Below are 17,960 nucleotides of genomic sequence, written 5' to 3' on the forward strand. Positions count from 1 at the left end.
TGAAAGGGGAGAGAGAGGGAAAGGAAAAGTACGTGTTGCGCTTTGACCTCATTTTTGCTGCAAAAAAATCTTTCTTTATTTCTTTCATATCGTTGTTCATTAGACCGTGTATTTGTGCGTGTGTGGGGAATCGGTAGAGCTATAAAGCCTATTTATATGTCTCAGCTAACAATACTATCCAATGAAGGACATGACAAACGGTAAGTATGTGCTGGTGTATCCTTAGTTAATAAATATTCATGCACTTGATAAAAGCTATCAACTGTTATCCTAATATTTCTTTCTTTATTTATTTTTTACTTCAACTATATACATATATACTTATAAGTATATAAAAAGGAATTTGTACATCCACAACTTTTATCTTGCAGGAAAGGGAACCCACGCACACATACACACTCAACTTTCAAGGCACGCGGGATTACCAATCTTCCCATTATCGTGTCTCAATTATTGAAATTTCCTGAATGCAATGAGCTCAGCAATCTAGGTCAGATGATCTCTGATCGATGTGTGATTGAATTACTACTACACGCAGTTTTGGATTATGACTCAACCGTAGGTGCTCTTGTAAGCGGCTTTCCTCGCACGGACATTCAAGTTGAAGCCCTGAAGATGTTGCACGACAAAATGTCACATCTTTAACAGGAATTTTGGATTACGGACTGACGCGTCCGCTTCCCGTAAGTTTCTTTTGTGTAAGCGTGCTTGTAACTGTATCTATATGTGCATAAAAAAGAGTGCATAGCTTAAAAATCAATTGTACAGTCGGCCAGTATTTCGTATTTGTGTCTTGTACGTGGACGAGAATATATTTGCTCAGTGGAAATTATATCGCGGCTGATTTATCCGAGAGCGTAATGCGGAAATAAAAAGCAAAAAAGCAAAAGAAAAAAACTGCCGGTCATGGTGTGTTGTCGAAAAAGTGAGTAAGGGACAATAACGAGACAGCAGTAGAAAAAGGGGATAACTTATAACAATAGGGCGTGGACTTGCGGCAAGTTCAAGTCAATTTCCCATAACGCCTAAATAAGATAATGCGGACGTTTAAGTTTTCTCGAGGTATTGTAAACACCGAATAAATTGGAAGGGTGATTGCAATTTGATGAGAAATTGCTACAAGTTCACACCCTCTTTAATGTGTGTATGGGTATATATATTATTTATAAAAAAAGAGATAGAAAGTATCAGGTTAGAATCAGCCTCTCAATTGGTAAGCACATATTTTTATTTCTTTATTAAAAACAACAACAACAATAGGTTGTTTAAAAGACTCACTTAATTCTATGACTCTATGCATACATTTCTCTTATACCTTTTTTTTGTTATCAAATACTTCATTATTGAAACAAATACATTTTTTTGTTGATTATAAGCGTATTACAAATCCAAAATTATTTCTGATAAATTAAAAAAACGTTGTTGCTACGTCAATAAAACGTCTTTTACATATATACACACACACATATATATATATATAAAATATATAGTATGTATAATATAAACAAAAACAAAAACAAAAACAAAAACAAAAAAGTAACCATGACAACCTAAAAACCCAGATATGATGATTAAATAAAACTAAATCTACTCCGCTATTCTTGCCTTCTCTTCTACTTTTAACCTTTTTCTTTTTCTTTTTTTTTTCTTTTTTGCGCACTAAATAGCAGTTATTATTATTTTTGCTCTTTATATCTATATTTATATTTTATAATTTCTGGCCATGGTCTTAAAAAAGTCACTTTTCGCTAAATCATCAAACGACCCAAAGTCACCAACAGATGCCGAAGGAGCTCCTCCTACTGTTAATGATGTCGACACCTTGTCCATGCACCATGTTGAACCCAGCACCAAGGGTCAATTTAAGGATTTCCTTAAAACAGTCATCAGCTTCACGGGTGATCTTTCTTCGCTGACCTGTCCCGCATTTTTCTTAAATGGATTGTCTCTCTTGGAATATGGGTAAAGTTGGGATGATGATCAAATTGAAAGCTACCTCCCCAACAGACAAACTCATTCCAGTCCTATAGTACTTATTGGGGAGACCACCCAACTTGGTAAGTAGTTTATAATATATACACATATATATATTATAAAAAAAGGAATGATCCAACAAAGCCGGTGGTGCCTTGTATATCTCGGGTATTTTTTCTTGCTTTAATGCACCAGATTTATCCTTCCCTTCCCTCTTCTTCTCTTATTTTCTCTTCCCACACTTTATATGGCTGTTTGATATACAAATACCCCAAACTTAATCTTATCAACACACACACACACACACACATGTGCATGTGTATGTACTTACGTCAACTAATTTTTCTTATTGTTACTACTACCATTATTATTATTGTTATTATTATTATGGTACAGTTTCACCGCTATTAGCCAGTCTTCGGATCCAAAGGGTAAAAAAATAATTACAGTGATCATTACTTTGTTATTGGTTATTATGAGCTACATATATATATATATACAAACATGTATATAGACGTGCATGTGTACTCTAAATAAGTTTGGGAGGCTTATAATTTTAACAAGTCTAACTAAAAAAAAAACCTGTGTTTGTCTGGTGCTGATTAGAACGCATGCTGGCAGTAACACGCTGGTTTATGTCAACCTTGTGGGGAAGTTATGCATCGCGCTGTACAAACGGGTTGAATGAGAAGAAGCCTTACAACCCTATCTTGGGTGAGCAGTTCAGATGTAATCTTGGCGATGTTTCCTGTATCTGTGAACAAGGCAAGTAATAAATTAAATTATACAAGGCAGAAGCAGCAGGGGTGGGATAAAATGAGATTAGATGAGATGTGGTTATATGAAGTAGAGGTGTTATTTTATTCTATTTGCTTGTTAAGATAAAATAAAACAGAAAAAATGAAAATTGCCAATTCAAATACTAACACCAATACCAATAACTTTTTTTAGTGCGTCACCATCCTCCCATCTCAGCCTTTTACTTGGAAGATGAAAAGGCTGGTGTTTCTCTCAATGGCCATTGTAAGTCTTTTTTTTTGGTAGTAAATATATATCTATATACATGTCCAATTTTGTTGTTGTTGATAAATGAGTATCATTTTCTTCTTCTTTATTCTCCAGGTGGTCAAAAGTCCAAGTTCAAGGGTACTTCTATCAAGATCGAACAAGTTGGACGTGCGGTTTTGTATGTGAAGCCATGGAATGAGCAGTACTTGATTGATTTCCCGGACCTAATGATCCGCGGTGTGTTCACTGGTGCTGCCTTTATTGAGTTGAGCGGCGCATGCACCATCATGTGTACCAATGGAGCCAAGTCTGTTATTGAGTTTGTTCCCAAACCATGGTTTGGCGGTGAGTACAACCACATCAAGGGAGGGATCAGCTATGAAGGCAAAGAGTGCTACACCCTCTCCGGTAGATGGAGCCACCAGTCGTTCTACAGCAATGCAGGCAGCTCTCAAAAGGAACTCTTGTTTGATGCCGAGGCTGAGCCCATGGCAGACCGCCGCACACCACCTTATGATGAGCAAAAGGAGATCGAGTCTCATCGTCTGTGGGGCAAAGTAACTGAGGCATTAAAGGTCAAGAACTTCCAGGTTGCCAATGCCGAGAAATCCAAGATCGAAGAATGGCAGCGCAAGGTCCGTAAGGAAAGAGAGGAAAAGCATGAGACATGGGAGCCAAGTCTCTTCAAGTTTGTCAAGGATGAATCTGCTCGGGATTCGTACACAACTCACACTGCTGCGTTGAAACAATCAATGGTTGGCAAGCCTTACCTAGACGAAGGTGCCTGGGTGTATGAACAATCACTTCACCTGCGTAACTAGAAAAAAAAGGAGATTTAAGACAAAGCCAAAGCTAGAAACTAAAACTAAAACTACAGCTAATGCTAATACAAAACAAATCACGCCCTACCCTTTCAAGATACACTATAAACAAAGAAAGGGATATAGAGATGAGTATCATAAGCTTCATCTAATACACTTAAACTACACTATACTACAATACAATACACTACATTACATTACATTAAACTACACTGCACTGTACTTTCTCTCTTTAATTCTTTCATCTTTAAAGAAGGAAACAAAAAAAAACCCCAATTGTCAAAGCACATTTTATATTATTAATAATTATTATTACTTTTTATTGTACAATAAATAATCAGGAAATGGTTTATTCTGGAGTGTCTATATAGAGGAAAAAGGTGGTAATTTTTTTTATGGTTGGTAGTGTTGGTAGTGGTAATGGTGGCGGTAGTGAGCGAGTGGTTGGTTGATGATAATACGGATAATAAGGAGTAAGGAAGTAGGAGTTGCTGATGGTGGTAAAATCAAGGCAAGGTCGACACGTACATGCAATTCTTGGTAGTGATAGTGGTAATGGTAGTTAACAAACAAGCAAACAAACAAGAAAGGAAAAAAGGAAAACAAGGAAGGCTCTCTATAGTTAGAATTTAATCTCTTCGCATATACCAATCAATGGCAGTAGAAAAGGCGGCAAAACCAGCACAGCCAAAGGCTGCAGCCTGAGGACCAGCTCTTACAGCCAAGGCTCCTCCTGTGAAACATCCTGCAGCCATACTGTTGTAAAGATCATTTTTGGCTCGATACTAAGATAAAAAGAAAGCGAACAAGAATGCATTTGTAATCGTTAATTAAAGAACATTACTCCTCCCTCTTTCATTCACTATCTAACATACGCTTTTACTCAAATGTCAAATATTTAATACTTACAGATTCAATACAACACTCTGATCCAGAATAAATAGCACCAACTACAGCAAAATTCTTGGCCATTGAATATGAACGAGAACTCATATCCTTGAAAGCAGCCTTGATTTGTTGCTTGGTAGTTTGGTTGGCAATTTCCTCATTCATGTTGGGGCCAGAATATTCAAATGATGACATGAACAAACCAAAAGCACCACCCATCACAAAACCTTTGGTAATCATTGTTTTTTTTTTGTTTTTGTTTTTGTTTATTTTTATTTCGTTTATTAGTAATCAAGAGTGTAAAAACAATACATCTATTATAGTCGAATGGTGTTGTTTTTCTTCTTCTTCTTTGTTTTACCTGCTGTGCCAGACATGGCTGTCTTGAATGGACATGATTCCATTGTGCTTTGAATCATTGCAATTGTCTGCTTTTCTTGTAAACTCATTCCATTGTTATTTCCACCCATAGGGCTTCCTCCACCTAACGGACTGGCCATATTGATCGATTAAAGAATTTAACTTATATATATATATATATAAGAAGGGGGATAGAGAGTGAAGACGATAGTAAAGAATAAGAGAAATTTAATAATAAACTAAAATCCCCTTTTTTTTCTTTGGGTGATGTTTTTTTTTTTGGCCTATTGGTTTTGTAAGGCTTTAAAGGGCTTTAAAGACTTTTTAAAGACTCTAGGTGAATCTATTATATTTTATATTTTAATTTTTATTTATTTATTTATTTTTTTGTTGTCAGTTTTTTGACAATAGGTCCTAGTTTAAAAAAGTCACACAATCAAGTTTGAAGTAGAAAGGGAGGGGGGTCAATAGAGAGAGAGAGAGAGAGGGGTTGAGGCGGTGGTTGGTAAATTTGGTAACACAATTGACCTTTCAAAGTAATTGTGAGTTTTAATCATTTTTTTTTTGTATTTTATTTATTTTATTTTATTTCTCTTCCTTTTCTTCTTTCTCTCTATTCTTCATTCTTATAATGCAACCTCCTCTCAAGATCCGTGAAGAAGAGAATGCTCGACGAGAAGACGAATGCGGCTTGGCATTAGACGAAGATTCAGAAGATGATTCCGACTATACACCCGATCGCAAGTGTCTAATTTCGATCCCTTTTTCTCTCTCTTAGATTCATAGTTATCATTACCCTAAATTACACATACGCACACAATTATATATAATGACAGGAAATCAAACAAACAAACAAACAAATAAACAAGCAACTTACACGTATATTAGAAACCAATTCTGATAGTGAACCCGACGATGTTGCGGAATCTGACGAAGAATCCTACCAAGACGACATTGGGACACCCGATGCCCCTGCACATAAACGAAAGCGGGGTACCGATGACCCTACCGTAAAGCGTCCAAAGTAAGGGTTAACTGCATAGAAATGTTCCCTTTCTTTTTTATTTTTACAGATATGTTTGGTTTTTAAATATATTATAAAATATGTATATATTTATTTATATATATAAATATATATTTTTATTGTAGAATTTTCAACGATGAGAAAGTCGCGATAATGGACAGCAGCGAACAAAAGGCCAAAATTGATGCTATCTGGGCAGAAATGAATGTACCAAAGACATTGGCTGCCAAAGAACCCATTAAAACCAATATTCTCACAAATACAAATGCCAATAATACCAACTCCAATACCATTACCAACAGCACAACAAAAGGCATTTCCGATCCTCCTTCCATTCTTGATGCACCTACACTAAAAAGGTAATTTAAATAAACAAAGTATGAAAAAAAGTATTTCTTAATATGCTAATACCAATAATCTCTATATAACACCATTATCATTATGATTGTTTTTTTTTTGGTTGCTATGATCAATTCAATGCCTTAGCTTACCTTTGGGAAGAAAAAAGAAGTCTGGTTTGGTACGACCAAAATCAAAGCTGTCTGACCTTGTTACACAATATAATGTCAAAGTACCCAAGATGAACACATTGGAAAAAAGTCGGCTGGACTGGCAAGGTTATGTGGACAGAGAGGGTATTAGGGCTGATCTAAAATACCAGAACAAAGACGGGTAAGTTATTATTATTATTATTATTACTATTAATGTCTGTCAAGAGATTGGATAAAGAAGTATACAACACAAAACATAATCAAACCAGATAATTAATTAACTAACAAACAAACAAACTGCAAATATATGTGGTTATTTTCTTATGTTTTATGATTAAAGGTATATGGAAAAGGTGGCGTTCTTACAACGTGTCGAGGACAGACGATTTACTCATCTCAAGACTGGACAACGCGAGTCCAAAAACAACAAATAACCAACAAAAACCTAAAGTTCCTTCTTCTCCTTATCCCTCTTGTCCTGTACAGCTTTCTTTCTTTATTTCATTCATTTTATTCTTCTTCTTCTATATTTCTGTCTATCTATCTATATATCTATTTATCATCACTGTCTTACCTTCCCTCAACCTCCCTTTTCATGTTTAAACTACCATAATCTGTCAACCAAAAATCAAAAATCTATTTATCTATCTATATATCATATCAACCAAAATTCAATCAATCACCCCAAAAAATAAAAATCCTGCTTATTATACACTCCGACAATAAAAATCATCGATGAACCACCTTTTTCATGCTGCTTTTTTTATAACATTCTTTACCTTTCTCTTCCTCACACCTTTACCTCAAACTTAACCACCAATGTCGAAAAGTAATAAAAGAATTAAAACTACTCCCTCCAGACGCGAGCTGTCAGATTTTGAGCGTGGAGGCATTGTTTGGCTCTCAAAAGCTGATCATACTCCAACTGACATCGCAAACCGTATGAACATTCCTAGAACTACAGTTTTCGATACAATAAAGCGCTGGGAGACTACTGGAACAGCCAAGACAAAAACCAGACCTGGGAGACCAAAGAAACTTAGTGTAACAGACGTTACAAGTCTTTGTTTGAGTGTGAGACGTAATCCTTTTGAGAGTTATGGATACCACCAGGCAAATTTGGGAGCTGCTGGCATTATTGTCTGTAGACAGACAGTTATCCGATACCTACGAGCAAAAGGCTTCGGTTCTTACACCCCTGTATCTAAACCAAAGTTAACCCGTGAGCAGAAAAAGAATCGGTTGCGTTGGGCTAGAGCTAGGGCCAGTTTTAGCATCGAAGACTGGAGCAGAGTGGTGTGGTCAGAGGAGTCGAGGTTCATGGTGAAAGGCAATGATTCTGACCCATCCATAATTCGTAAACGATGGGAGAGGCACCAGGAACGCCATACACTAACAACAGAAAAGTATGGAAAAGGTTCCGTGATGGTATGGGGTTGTTTCTGGGCTGGTGGCATTGGGCCATTATCGTTTATCGAAGGATCTGTAGACCAAGATGCATACGTCAATTGTCTGTCTAAGGACTTCAATCCCTGGTACAAACAATTGAATGAAGAACATGACACCGTGTTCACATTCCAAGAAGATGGTGCTAGCTGTCATACTGGGTCCTACACGACGTGGTGGAAAAACCGTTGGGAGATTAAACGATTTGACTACTGGCCGTCGCAAAGTCCAGATTTGAACCCAATTGAGCATGTCTGGCATGCCCTAAAGGCCAAGGTTCAAGAGAGAAAGGCCTCTATTAACAATGTGCAAGAGCTGAAGGCCTGTATTCTTCAGGAATGGGAGTTGCTTGACCCTGAAGTTCTGCAAACTCTTGTGGCAAGTATGCCTGGCAGAGTTAAAGCAGTCATAAAAGCTCGTGGTGATCATACCGTATATTAAACCTCATTTTTTTATTTTTATTCTATAATATATATACATTTCTCTATAACAACACAATGTTTGGTTTTATTTTGTCAACTTCTTGAGAAGATATAGCATAATGAAGTTGATGTATGGTTTATTCGGGGGTAGAAATCAAAGATTTTGTCGGTGATTTCAGTTTTGGGAGTGTATTATTATAAAGTGTATTTTTTTTTATTAATATTATTCAGAGTCATCATTGTAAACTTGTGTCCATCCATAACTTCTTTTAACAGCCTCTTCCCACATTGTATACTTTGCTTCACGATCTAGATATCATTATTAGTATTAGTATTACACATATTATAAATATAAATATCTGTAAGAATCAAATTGAATTACTCTTCTGTCTTACCTTTATTATTTATATCGGCTTCAAATACATCAGCTCCCTCTACATACAGTGATCTTACAGTTTCAAGGTCTTTCCAGAGACCACAACCAAGACCAGCTGCAAATGCTGCTCCTAACCCACTAGTCTCACGCATAGCTGGTCGCTCTATAATATATAATTAATACACCAAATGGTACAGCTAACGGTACAAAGAAAATCACTTGCCTACGGGAATACCCAGTGTATCTGCCTGGAGTTGCATGCACACATCAGAATTGGACAGACCGCCATCAGCCTTTAATGTCTTGAGTTCAACATGGCCTTCCTGTCGCATGGCTGTCAAAACTGCACGTGTTGAAAGACACGCAGCCTCAAGAGTGGCACGCGTCAAATGGCACTTATTTGTGAACTGAGTTAAGCCGACAATGGTACCACGCGCGTCGTCACGCCAGTAAGGAGCAAACAAACCCGAGAAGGCAGTTACAAACACAACGCCACCTGTATCATCAACTGGAGTTCCAAAGAAATACACAACCAACAAATAAACAAATAAATAAAAGAAAATCAAGCAGTCAATTGTATGTGTATATAGGAATGTAATTTACCTTGTGAAGCCAATTCATCTACTTGTTTTACATTTTCAATAATACCCATGTTGTCTTTGAGCCATTCAATAGCTGATCCAGCCACGCCAATTGACCCCTCTAGACAATACCCAACCGGACCATCGCGGCCTAGCTGGTATCCAATGGTTGAGATAAGACCTTGTTTGGAACAGACCGGAGTGTCTCCGACATGAAGAAGCATAAATGCACCGGTTCCATATGTATTCTTGATCTCGCCAGGCTCAAAACATTTTTGGCCCACAAAAGCAGCCTGCTGGTCACCAAGACAGCCGCAGATAGGTAAACCTTTGATTGCCTTTATGAGTTCAACATCTCCATAATGTTCTGACGAAGACACGATTTCTGGTAAGATTGATTCTGGAACACCGAAGAATCTAATGGGGAGACAAATGATATATATTTATAAAAAGATTAGTTTAATAAAGATGTGTTATTGTAAACGAGTTTCTTTTTTTTTCTTTTCTTTCTTTACTCTAGTAAAATAGGATCCCATGCGCGTGTCTCAAGGTTCATCAACATTGTTCGACTTGCATTGGTTACATCTGTGACATGAGCACCTCCATTTGGTCCACCTGTCAAGTTCTAATATGCATATGTTATTTAACATTTATATATATATTTTAAAATAATAAATAAACTTTACCCAGATAAGCCAACTATCCACCGTCCCAAACATTGCCTGTCCTTTCTCTATAGAAGTCTTGACTGCAGGTACGTGTTTCATTAGCCATGCAAGTTTGAGAGCCGAAAAGTAATTGTGCAGTGGTAGACCGGTCATTTTCTGAAGTTTAGACGTATCCTTCTTTTGAAGGCGTTGGACTATTTTGTTTGTTCGTGTGTCTCCCCAGACGATTGCATTGTACAAAGGTTCACCCGTATCTTTGTTCCACACAATTGTGGTTTCTCTTTGATTTGTGATACCAAGGCCTAACAGAAATAATAAGACAAATTGTTATATATTTTGTGAATAAGCAAATCAAAATGTTTTATGCTTTGATTATTTACTCTTGATATGTTTGGTAGAATGGCCCATTAGTTCGAATCTTCGGATTGCTTCTTCTGCACATGTAACTACTGATCTAAGAATCTCCTTTGGATCATGTTCGATCCACCTACTCCACAAACAAGTAATATGAAATTGAATTGGATTAGATCAAATTAAATTAAATAAAATTTAATAAAGTAAATTCAGGCTATAAGAGATATATAATGCGATGTATTTTTTTATACCCTGGTCTTTTGTAAATCTGTCTTAGTTGTTCTTGGTGTGATGTGACAAATGCTCCTTCCTGATTGAATATCTGGAATCTAGTGGACGTGGTTCCTTGGTCAATTGCGCATACAAATAGAGTCATCTTTTGATTTGATTTGATTTGGTTCTTGGATATTGTAGTGTATTATTGATCGGTTTCTGAGTAAAGTACAAGTGGTTGAAGGGAGAAAGGGGGGGGGGGTTAACTTTCTTATCAAAAGGTAAAGATAAATAGATAAAATAAAAAGGTTAAAAAAAAATAAGAACAAAGCCTGAACCCACATGTTTGTTTTTTATTCTTATTTATTTGATTTTTTTTTTATAGATTGTATATTCTTTTGAAGTTAAATAAGTTATCTATATAAAAAAAAATTATATAGATATATTCAGACATAACGTCAGGGATGTTCTTATTAAGGAAAAGACAAAGAAAAGAAAGAAAGGCTAGTTAAAGATCGTCATAAAAGAACACAATAGAGAGGGGTTTCAATGCGGGAATAATAATTATAATTTTTTAATCATAAACCAAAAAGAAAACACATTGGCTATAAACTTAATTCCCAGATTTTATTTTAAAAGTCAGAATAATAATGTTTTCTTTTCTTTATTTAACAAAAATGTACGCATACACACATTTACGATTTTAGAATCACAATTCCAACATCTTCTTCTTCTTCTTTTGCTTGTGTGTTTTATATATATAAAGAAAATCAATTCAATCAAGTCAATTATAAGTTTACCGAATGTTTTCTTAAGTTTTAGGGGGTGTTATTGCGGCAGTATACATAGAAGCATAATTTACCGTGTGGCTTGATATACCGAATCAAAGTGACATTGTCTTTATTTATTTTTTCCGTAGTGTAGCCTACACCATTATTATTAGTATTGCCATTTTAGCACTGTTTTCTAGCCCTATACCGGCTTTATTATTATCTTTTATATATGTATACATTTATTTGGCAGATAAACTTCCCACTCCCCCAGAAAAATAAAATAAAATTGAATTACTCCAGATAATGTGATATCCTCCTCCCCGCCTTTAATTTTACATATAGTAATATTGTACTGATAAACTAAAAAAATTTTTTTTTAAAAATAAATAAATAATGCAAAATATGAAATATATAACAATAAAGGAACAAATTTACGATACTAAACATTCGAGTAATTCAATTACAAATATATTGTGATAATTATTATCATTATCAGTTGTAGCAGTAACAATTATAACTATATCATTGTCAACTGTTGAAAATGATCAAAAAAAAAAAATGAAGGATTTGTGCCTGAAAATAAAATAAAATAAAATAAAAGCTGCGATTCAATTGAATACACTGTAAAAGGGATAAATCTTTTTTTTTAAAAGAAAAAACTGTATATAAACAGAAATGACATTAAAATGACCCAATCAAGAGAGCTAAAGACTAGTTTTTAAGGAATATGATTGGTTTAAATTCACTAATATATTTTTGTGTATGTGTGTGTTGTACGTGCGTGCGTGCGTGCGTGCGTGTGATGTTGTACGTATGTTGTGCGTGCATGTATATCTTGCTTAAATAGAGCTTTTTCTTTTTAGAAACTTATTATTGAGATTTTGTCGTCATAGCAACGAGAGTTATATAAAAAAAAAGAAAGATAATAATAATAATAATTTTCTTCAATTTTAATTATGATTATAAAATTTATTTGAAACATTTCTATAAATACATTTTATATATATAAAAAGGAAAATCCAACCAAATTGCCAAGATATTTTTAGATAAAGATGTATGTATATATACATAAAAATATATTGAGAGATAAAGAGGTGCAATTCAACTGTTTTTTTTTATGTATATGATATTATGATATTATGTATATGAAATTAAAGAATATGGATAATAATAGTAATAATAATAATAAGAGTAAAGGTCTAAATGGGATGAAGTGAAAGGAAAAAGAAAAAAAAAAACAAAAAATTTTGTTTGTCTAACAGTAGATTTTTATATATAAAAATAAGAGAGTGAAATAATAAAAAGTAATTGCATGTTAAGGTAGAAGAGTAAAATAAGAAAAACATAGACGACAAGACAAAGCAGGTCAAGTCAAGTCAAGTCGTGAGAATAATAGTTAATAGTTAATACGAATAACAATAGCATTAAACAATAACAGTATTGGTATTAATATTAATATTAATATTATTTTAATAAATGAGTACAAAATATAAAAGGAATTTTTGGGGGTTTTTTTGGTAATTAAAGAAAGAAAAAGAAAATGAAGCCTAGTAAAGAGATGACAAATAATAATAGAAGAATGTGTGATGTATGTACAGTAAACAAAGAGTATAATGCTGTAAAGAAGATTTAGAAAAGAGAAATATTAAGGGCATAAGAACAAAAAGAAAAGAAATGGAGTTAAGAGAAGAATGGCATTAATTAAAAGAGGTTCGTAATGGTTTTGTCGTTGCTGATGTTATATATATATATATATGTACTGTTTCTTTTTTTTCAGGTCGGTGTTGTTATGGCTGTTATTGGTTGCGGTGGTAATTAACAAAGTCAAGGTCTGTACGATGGAGAGGGCGAGCGAGAGTGAAAGTGAGAAGAAGAGAAAAGGGGGGCTTGTCCTTGTGCTTGAGTGGAATTATAGTACTATGATTATTATTGATTTTTTTTGGGTGGTATTGGTTTTCTAGAAGCGAGTGCCCATAGATGATTGCCAAGTGTTTTGTTGATGTTTCTGTTGCTGTTGTTGTTGTTGTTGTTGCTGCATTAGCTGCTGCTGATAAAAATTATTTTGTTGGATTTGATAATAATTTTGTGGCTGTTGTAACTGTTGAATAGGTTGAATAAGCTGATCAAGCCATGATTGAGAAGGAACATCAATACAAGGCATGATTTCCTTTACGGGATGTTGATAATTTTGTTGTTGTTGTTGTTGTAGATAATTTTGTGGCTGTTGTTGGTGGGAATAATACATTGGTTGAGTAATAATAATATTATCTTGGTAAGATGTCACAGGAAGAGATATGGGAAGTTCAAATGTGACGCCATTGATGACTGGACTGATGGGCCCGAGTGAGTATGATGGGACAAAACCAGGGGTAGATTCTGTGGTGGGTTGGACGAGGTAAGGCGTCGTTGTTATTGTTGTTGTTTTGGTTGTTTTGGCTGTTTTGGTTGTCTGGTCAGTGGTCGTTGTTGCCGGCATCCACCAGTTTTCATTGGGGGTTACCTCAACGCCAACAATGGTACCTGTAGTGGCGGTGGTACTAGTAATAGCTCCAGAATCAGCTCCAGCTGCAGCACTAGTAGTAGTAGTAGTAGTAGTAGTGGTGGCAGTAGCAGGTGGTTGAGTTGCAGCACAGAAGTCTGATTGTCCCTGAGAGAACACAAGTGAAATAGGAGAGGTTGATCCGGGATAGATCTGGTAAGCCTCGTCACCCGAGTGAGGGCTAGAGAGAGGCGAGGACTGGGCAAGTGAAGGGGTGGTTGAGGCCTGAATGTAGCCGGTGTCCAACATTGGAAATGCATGTACCAGAGCACTTTCTTCAGTCGAAAGGGTCGGGTACACTTGATGCTGCTGTTCTTCTAACCAGAGAGTTGGTTCTCTCTTTTGCGCTTCTCGGGCTATCGGTACCGCGCACGAGGGAGCTGTATATCCATGGTTAGGATACCATTCATTTGCCATGTAGGAACCTTGAAAAAATAAATAATAAAAATAAAAATAAAAATAAAAATAATAATAATGTGAGATTTTATTTCATTATTTATTGTTTGTTGTTTTATTATGCTTACCTTGATCATAAGATATAGAAGACGAAGAGGTTTGTCTCTGTCGTTTCTTGTATGGACCACGCTTCATACCCTTTTTACGTTCTTTACGTTCGGAATTAGAGCATGTTAGAGTCAAACCAAGTTTAAGACATCTTTGGCACGGTCTTCCATCGTCACATTTTTTACATGCTTTTTGGCAATTGACTAAAATACATTTATGTATAAAAAAAAGAGGGGGGGAAAGGAAGGAAAGAAGAAAGGAAGGAGGAAGGCGTTTTTTTTAGTTAGTTAATTGGTTGCTGGAACACAGTTTGTATGAATAAGTCGAAATGCCGAGACGGAAATTTCCCCTGTGTGACATATGTTCTATTGTTAAAAAGAAGGAAAAAAGGGTAATTACCACATGCGTTCTTGACCTGTTTACGCTTGGGTTTTTCGTTCTTTGGGGTGGCGGTGGCGGCTGCAGTTGTGATTGCATTTACAGCTGCAGCAGCGGTATCATTTGTGTTTGTTCTATTTGGGTTTTCATTTGTATTTTCGCTTGCATTTGTATTTGTGTTTGTGCTTGTATTTGTATATGCGTTTGTATTTGCGTTTGCGGTTATTGTAGATTTGGTTACTGCAAGGGGTATCGGATTAGGTTGGTCCGAGATTCCAAGATAAGAATCATTGAGAGTATAGGTTTGGTTGGTAGCGTAGCCGGTAGGTGAGGTTATTGGGTTGAATTGCATGATAATTAAAAATTCGTCTGTTCGTCTGTGAATTTGAGATACAGTGAATGAAGGTTTTGGTTCAGGTTTGTTTCTGGGGCTTATAAATGGAGGATAAAAAAAAGGGGGGGGGGGGGGGAAGGGACGGATTTTTATATATGGATATAATATATATATTATAATTATGGTCTTAGAGAAAGGTAATAGGCAAGTAGTGCAGTAGTAAAGTAGAGGAAGAAAAGAACAAAAAAAAAGATTCGGTAGCCTTTGGTCTTTTTGTTTGTTTCGAGGCCGTAGCAAGAGAACAAACGACAAATGAAGAGAGCAGTAGTTTTTATATAGACACCAAAAATAAAAATTAAAAAAATAATTAAAAATAAAAATATCCAAAATAGATTGCTCTAATTTGATATTTCATTGGTCCACACACTTTAGTCTAAAAAATTCATTACTGACTTGGACCTACCAAAGTCTAGTGGACCATTCATAATGAAAGATTAAATGATACAAAGATTCTTGTACTCTAATACAATTATAATCATTCTTTCTCATCTCTTCTATTCTATTCTTCTCTTCTTTCTTCTATAGTGTAAATATATCATAGTAATGATGCCTGTAATATTCACCTTTCTTTGTGTATGTGTGTGCGCGCACAATTTGTGTACAGGGTATATATATAGTTGTATAATTGTATAAGAAATATCTATATTTATTTTGATTTTGATTTTGATTTTGATTTTGATTTTGATTGTCCCATAACTATATATAAATATTTGTATTCTATTAAGTTTTCAAATACTTTTGCACCGGAAATAGTATTAATGACTTCAATGCCTATGATGATGATGTCTATGATGATGATATTCAAGAGGAACACATAAGCCAAATCGAGTCTAAAGTCTTTTTTTTTTAATGCTTATTCTTCTTTATACTCATTAGACTTGCACTTATACTACAAACACACATACAATGTATAGCGTTTTTTTTATTGTTTTCCCTTGGCCCGGTAAATAATTTAGTCGTTAAACAAATGAAGACTATAAGATGATGAAATGTTTTGTTTGTTTGTTTGTTTGCTTACTAGATTATTGTAAGTTTTAAGGAATAAAGAAAATAATTATTCCAGTATTATTCAATTCAATTTGATTTGATTTCATTCAATTCAATTCGATTCAATTTGATCCAAGTATTCAATGGTGTGATGAAATTCCCACTTCTTCTTTTGTAATCATATGTATATGTATATTTATATTTATATATATTTGTATTCAAGAGCGTCGTCAGAACAGTGAGTGTAATATTCTATTGTGAATTGGGGGAAAAGTGATGGGTTCCTTCCTGTTCTGGTAGATTCCAAATAAGCGTACAAAAACAGAGAGAGAGAGAGAGATCTTTATTTATTGTATTGTATTGTTGCATTTGGGCAATATATATATATACATGCACACACACGTACAACTGCCGATCTCGGATTATTTGTATCGTACAAGAGTATTACCAAACAATTCGTAAGCATATGTCTATGCCTGTGTCTATGATTGTCTGTCTGAATGTATCTATGTACGTAGGAGTTGCTTACATAGTCAAATAGACTGTCCTAGATTGACTGCTTCCCTTTTTCTTTTTCCTTCCAGAGTTTCACAATCTCGTAAAAAATAAGAATAAAGTGTAAGCCACGTTGTGAGATGAGTGCAGGGAATTAGGATGTACAAGCCAAAAACCAGAAATTGTATTGTATTGTATTGTATTGTATCGTATCGAATCAAATTGAATTGAATTGAATTGAATTTGGCTTTAAAGAGTAATTTATATTATTGAAACAAGAAGTACAGGCATTTCAAAATAGATATATAGATGAATGAATATTATGTACATTGCTTAATACCATCACTACCATTTTTTACAGTATTAGTAAGACACCTTTTATTCTTTCATTTGTTTATGTATTTTAATATAGTGCACGTTCCTCACATATTCATCGTCCGTTCAATAGGTTTGTATCGATATTTCTTACATTATTTTCAGTCTGTGCCTTGCGATACCCAGCCCAGAATAAATACCAAAAGTGTACTAATGATACTAACCCTAAGCAAATACAAAAAAAGAAGTACATAATCGAACGATTTATTTATTTTTGGCACATACATATAAAATAAATAATAAACAGTCTGTTCAATTCCCAAAAACTGCACGTTTTTCTATTGCTGTCTTTAATTATTATTATTTTCTGGTAATACAATCATAATCGAGTAAGGCTCAATTGTCAAAAGACAAATTTATACATAGCTATATAGCTTTATGGATATTCTTATTCATATACGTATTTTTTGATAAAATAATTGAAAATAATAATACCAATACTATAGGGTCGAAAAGCGTGGCACTGTGGCGCCAAAATTGACAGAGAATTACTATTACTATTACTATCATTTATAATATATAAATAAATTAAATAAAAAAATAGATAAATTCAATCAGCAAGTCAATCTACCAATAAACACACTGTACATATAGATACCATTAAACTGAACTGAATTGAATAAAATATAATAGTCTGAATATACTATTACTATAATCATCTATTACTACAAAAGAACCTGGTGCTCGTAGAATTGCACGCTCAAGATAAATTATATAGCCTTATGTAGTCTACTATATAAGCCATCTAACTACACTGTATATATATATATATATATATATATATGATTGAAGGAACATGGAATGGAACGGAAGTAAGATTTTTCTCTTTTTCTTTTTCCTTCGTTCTTTCTTTCCGTAACAAACGTTGTATCGTGTGCCTCGGTGACAC

The 17,960-nt window shown here is 34.7% G+C and overlaps 5 protein-coding genes across 5 annotated transcripts; 3 read left to right on the plus strand and 2 right to left on the minus strand.

Moving 5' to 3' along the window:
- Nucleotides 1-156: 156 nt before the first annotated feature.
- On the plus strand, nt 157-645 carry PHYBLDRAFT_141396 (hypothetical protein; the record flags this gene model as incomplete). The annotated part of the gene is made up of 2 exons (XM_018430589.1): nt 157-200; nt 372-645. 2 exons carry the CDS (start codon nt 157-159, stop codon nt 643-645), a joined length of 318 nt encoding a protein of 105 aa, XP_018295554.1.
- A 1,183-nt stretch (nt 646-1,828) lies between these two features.
- Nucleotides 1,829-3,803, plus strand: PHYBLDRAFT_108239 (hypothetical protein; the record flags this gene model as incomplete). Its single annotated transcript, XM_018428034.1, has 6 exons — nt 1,829-1,962; nt 2,031-2,057; nt 2,371-2,405; nt 2,581-2,730; nt 2,926-2,997; nt 3,097-3,803. The coding sequence occupies 6 exons, from the start codon at nt 1,829-1,831 to the stop codon at nt 3,801-3,803; spliced, it is 1,125 nt and encodes a 374-aa protein (XP_018295555.1).
- Nucleotides 3,804-4,432: 629 nt separating this feature from the next.
- On the minus strand, nt 4,433-5,140 carry NDUFA11 (NADH dehydrogenase 1 alpha subcomplex subunit 11 NDUFA11; the record flags this gene model as incomplete). Its single annotated transcript, XM_018428071.1, has 3 exons — nt 4,433-4,588; nt 4,713-4,918; nt 5,053-5,140. The coding sequence occupies 3 exons, from the start codon at nt 5,138-5,140 to the stop codon at nt 4,433-4,435; spliced, it is 450 nt and encodes a 149-aa protein (XP_018295556.1).
- Nucleotides 5,141-5,717: 577 nt separating this feature from the next.
- On the plus strand, nt 5,718-7,290 carry PHYBLDRAFT_185527 (hypothetical protein). Its single transcript, XM_018439087.1, has 5 exons — nt 5,718-5,791; nt 5,940-6,075; nt 6,201-6,434; nt 6,562-6,747; nt 6,907-7,290. Exons 3-5 carry the CDS (start codon nt 6,229-6,231, stop codon nt 6,998-7,000), a joined length of 486 nt encoding a protein of 161 aa, XP_018295557.1. The 5' UTR covers nt 5,718-5,791; nt 5,940-6,075; nt 6,201-6,228; the 3' UTR covers nt 7,001-7,290.
- A 1,367-nt stretch (nt 7,291-8,657) lies between these two features.
- On the minus strand, nt 8,658-10,789 carry PHYBLDRAFT_164426 (hypothetical protein; the record flags this gene model as incomplete). Its single annotated transcript, XM_018435001.1, has 8 exons — nt 8,658-8,743; nt 8,830-8,971; nt 9,038-9,318; nt 9,414-9,808; nt 9,907-10,016; nt 10,078-10,361; nt 10,440-10,546; nt 10,665-10,789. The coding sequence occupies 8 exons, from the start codon at nt 10,787-10,789 to the stop codon at nt 8,658-8,660; spliced, it is 1,530 nt and encodes a 509-aa protein (XP_018295558.1).
- Between the last annotated feature and the right edge of the window lie 7,171 nt (nt 10,790-17,960).

Source organism: Phycomyces blakesleeanus (assembly GCF_001638985.1).
Source record: "Phycomyces blakesleeanus NRRL 1555(-) unplaced genomic scaffold PHYBLscaffold_4, whole genome shotgun sequence".
NCBI classification, from domain to species: Eukaryota; Fungi; Mucoromycota; class Mucoromycetes; order Mucorales; family Phycomycetaceae; genus Phycomyces; species Phycomyces blakesleeanus.

Bases quoted from the DNA above. Each gene is read 5' to 3' on its own strand.
- PHYBLDRAFT_185527 (XM_018439087.1), top strand. From the start codon at position 6,229: ATGGACAGCAGCGAACAAAAGGCCAAAATTGATGCTATCTGGGCAGAA. The intron at 6,435-6,561 runs GTAATTTAAATA...TCAATGCCTTAG, and splicing joins GATGCACCTACACTAAAAAG to CTTACCTTTGGGAAGAAAAA. The intron at 6,748-6,906 runs GTAAGTTATTAT...TTATGATTAAAG, and splicing joins AAATACCAGAACAAAGACGG to GTATATGGAAAAGGTGGCGT.